Source organism: Cebus imitator, unplaced genomic scaffold, assembly GCF_001604975.1.
Source record: "Cebus imitator isolate Cc_AM_T3 unplaced genomic scaffold, Cebus_imitator-1.0 Scaffold429, whole genome shotgun sequence".
Classification (NCBI taxonomy): domain Eukaryota; kingdom Metazoa; phylum Chordata; class Mammalia; order Primates; family Cebidae; genus Cebus; species Cebus imitator.
This window is the reverse complement of record NW_016107744.1, coordinates 692049-694907: the sequence shown is the minus strand read 5'-3', so window position 1 is coordinate 694907 and position 2859 is coordinate 692049. Positions and strand designations below refer to the sequence as shown.

At 37.3% G+C, this 2859-nt stretch overlaps 1 protein-coding gene across 1 annotated transcript in view; it reads right to left on the bottom strand.

The window, feature by feature from the left end:
• The window catches only part of RAB21 (RAB21, member RAS oncogene family), a 35115-nt gene that overhangs the window by 24541 nt on the left and 7715 nt on the right, over nt 1-2859 (bottom strand). The window contains 1 exon segment of the mRNA XM_017510078.2: nt 1607-1625. Within this exon segment, the coding sequence (XP_017365567.1) occupies nt 1607-1625 (19 nt within the window).

The following is a 2859-nucleotide window of genomic DNA, read 5'->3' as shown; positions in this document are numbered from 1 at the left end:
AAACGATCCCATTAAAAAGTGGGCAAAGGACATGAAAAGACAATTCTCAAAAGAAGATATACAAACAGCCAACAAACATATGAAAAAATGCTCAACATGACTAATTATCAGGGAAATGCAAATTAAAATCACAATAAGATACCCTTTACTCCTGCAAGAATGGCCAAAATTAAAAAGCCAAAATAACAATAGATGTTGGTGTGGATGTGATAAAAGGGGAACACTTTTACACTAATAGTGTGAATATAAACTAGAACAACCACGAAGAAAAACAGTAAGAAGATTACTTAAAGAATTAAAAGTATTATATAACCATCATTTGATCCAGTAATGCCACTACTGAGTACCCAAAAGAAAAGAAGTAGTCATATGAAAAAGACACATGCACACGTATGTTTATTACAGCACAATTCACAACTGCAAAGATATGCAGGCAACCTGAGTGTCTATCAACCAAGAAGTGAATAAAGAAAATGTGGTATATATATACACCATAGAAAACTACTCAGTCATAAAAAGGAATGAAATAATATCTTTTACAGCAACTTGGATGGAGCTGGAGACCATTTTTCTAAGTGAAATAGCTCAAGAATGGAAAACCAAATATTGTACGTTCTCAGTTATAAGTGAGAGCTAAGCTATGAGGAATATATAATAATACAATGGCCAGGCACAGTGGCTCATACCTGTAATCCCAGCATTTTGGGAGGCCAAGGTGGGCAGATCACAAAGTCAGGAGTTTAAGACCAGCCTGGCCAACATGGTGAAACCCCAACTCTACTAAAAAGATACAAAAATTAGCTCAGGATGGGGGCATATGCCTGTAATCCCAGCTACTCAGGACACTGAGGCAGGAGAATTCCTTGAACCAAGGAGGCAGAGGTTGCAGTGAGGCGAGATCGTGCCACTGCACTCCAGCCTGGGCAACAGAGCAAGACTCTGTTTAAAAAAAAAAACAAGAATGATATCATGAACTTTGGGTACTCAAGGAAGGTTTGGAGCAGGGTATGAGATAAAAGCCTACATACTGAATACGGTATACACAGCTCGGGTGATGGGTGCACCAAAATCTTAGAAATCACCACTAAAGAAATTAACCATGTTAAGAAAAAACCACCTGTCCCCCAAAAACTATTGAAATAAAAATAAAAATTTATAAAAAAGATAGCAGCGAACAATCAAAAGGCTGAAATTTCTTTTTAAATCACCTTTACTAGGCACACTTAATTTGGCTGGACTACTGAGATACCACTGTAATTATAATAATTACTCTGGAGCAGTGGTTCTTAATTCTATTGCATAGTAGTGAGAATGGGGGAAGTAATTACAAACTTCTTTAAGAATATGAAGAAAGCCATGAACCTACTCACTCCTCCAAAAACTGCTCCTACATACATACTAAAAACAATTCCCACGCACTTCCAAGAGATTTGCAAATGCCTGGCAACTTCTCAGTAAAGAACCCCCAGTCTAAAAAGGGAAGGAGGGAGAGTGACATTAAATGATAGCAATTCAAAAGGTTCCAGGACTATAGGAAGGGGTAAGAAAAACACCATGTGGGCTAAGCACTGTGCTTGGGCTTTTTCAATGAATGTTTCAACAACACTGTGAAGTAGATAATTAGCCTTACTTTATAGCTGTGAACCTGATTTAAAAAAATAATAATACAGTGACTCACGGAAGGTCAGACAACTCAACTGGGTGCTGCAGTGGGTGGAAGCCTGTCTGACTCCACAATGCTTTTTCCATTGCACAAAGCTACTATTCTAGAACATACACATATTTCTTAACTTGGCACTCCTCCACTTGGACAGTAAGCGTTCCTGGACCCTAACCTCTCCAAATATTCTCAGGGTAAGCACAAAGTGTTAGTAGCAAGGATCTAACTAATGGCACATTTTCCACCCCACGTCCTTCAAATCCTGAGTTATTGCATGAGTACTTCTTCTAATCCCAATTGTTTCATCTTCTATGCTTTAGCGGTATTAAAAAATTAACAGTCTTACTAGCTCAGGTTCTCATCTGTAATTTGTATGTTGATTCTTGTTTAACCAACATCTTACCGGAAATCATAGTGGATAATAAAAAAAAGAAAATGCTATTAAAAAAAAAAAAATCTCCAGGTAATCACAGGGAAGAGGAAAGAAATTAAAAATGAATTTTAAAAAAAGCAAAATAGGATTATAAGAAAGAAATAATAGGGAAAAATGTATCTGCCAAATTCTTTTCATAACTAGTTTAATCAATTTTTTGGTTCTTTGTTAGCCAAATCATTTGCTGTGCTTGCTAACTAATCTCCTGGCAAAGCAAACCACCTAAAGTAGTATGTAACAATTATAAGGTATCTGTTGAAAGCTACATAGTAACTACATTGTGAACAAATACTTTCCTGGCTTAATCTAGTATCTAGTAAATTCAAAAGACTTCATTAATTGGGGGCCTGGTGTGGGGGAGTGTATGAGAGAGAGAGAGAGAGAGAGAGAGAGAGAGGGAGAGAATGCAAAATAAATATTCTTGCTAGTCGCTAACACTGGTGCAGACTCAAGTATTTAAAGAATAATGTACAATTATTTGTCAATTTTTAAAATAAAATAAAAAATAAATGAATAAAGCATTACCACTTTCAGATTTAAGACATGACAGCATTCAGGCAGGTTAATTTATAAAATTAGCCCTCTCTAGCAAGGCAATAAAAATTAGCTATCAGAGCCGGGCGTGGTGGCTCAAGCCTGTAATCCCAGCACTTTGGGAGGCCGAGGCGGGTGGATCACAAGGTCAAGAGATCAAGACCATCCTGGTCAACATGGTGAAACCCCGTCTCTACTACAACTACAAAAAATTAGCTGGGCATGGTGGCGC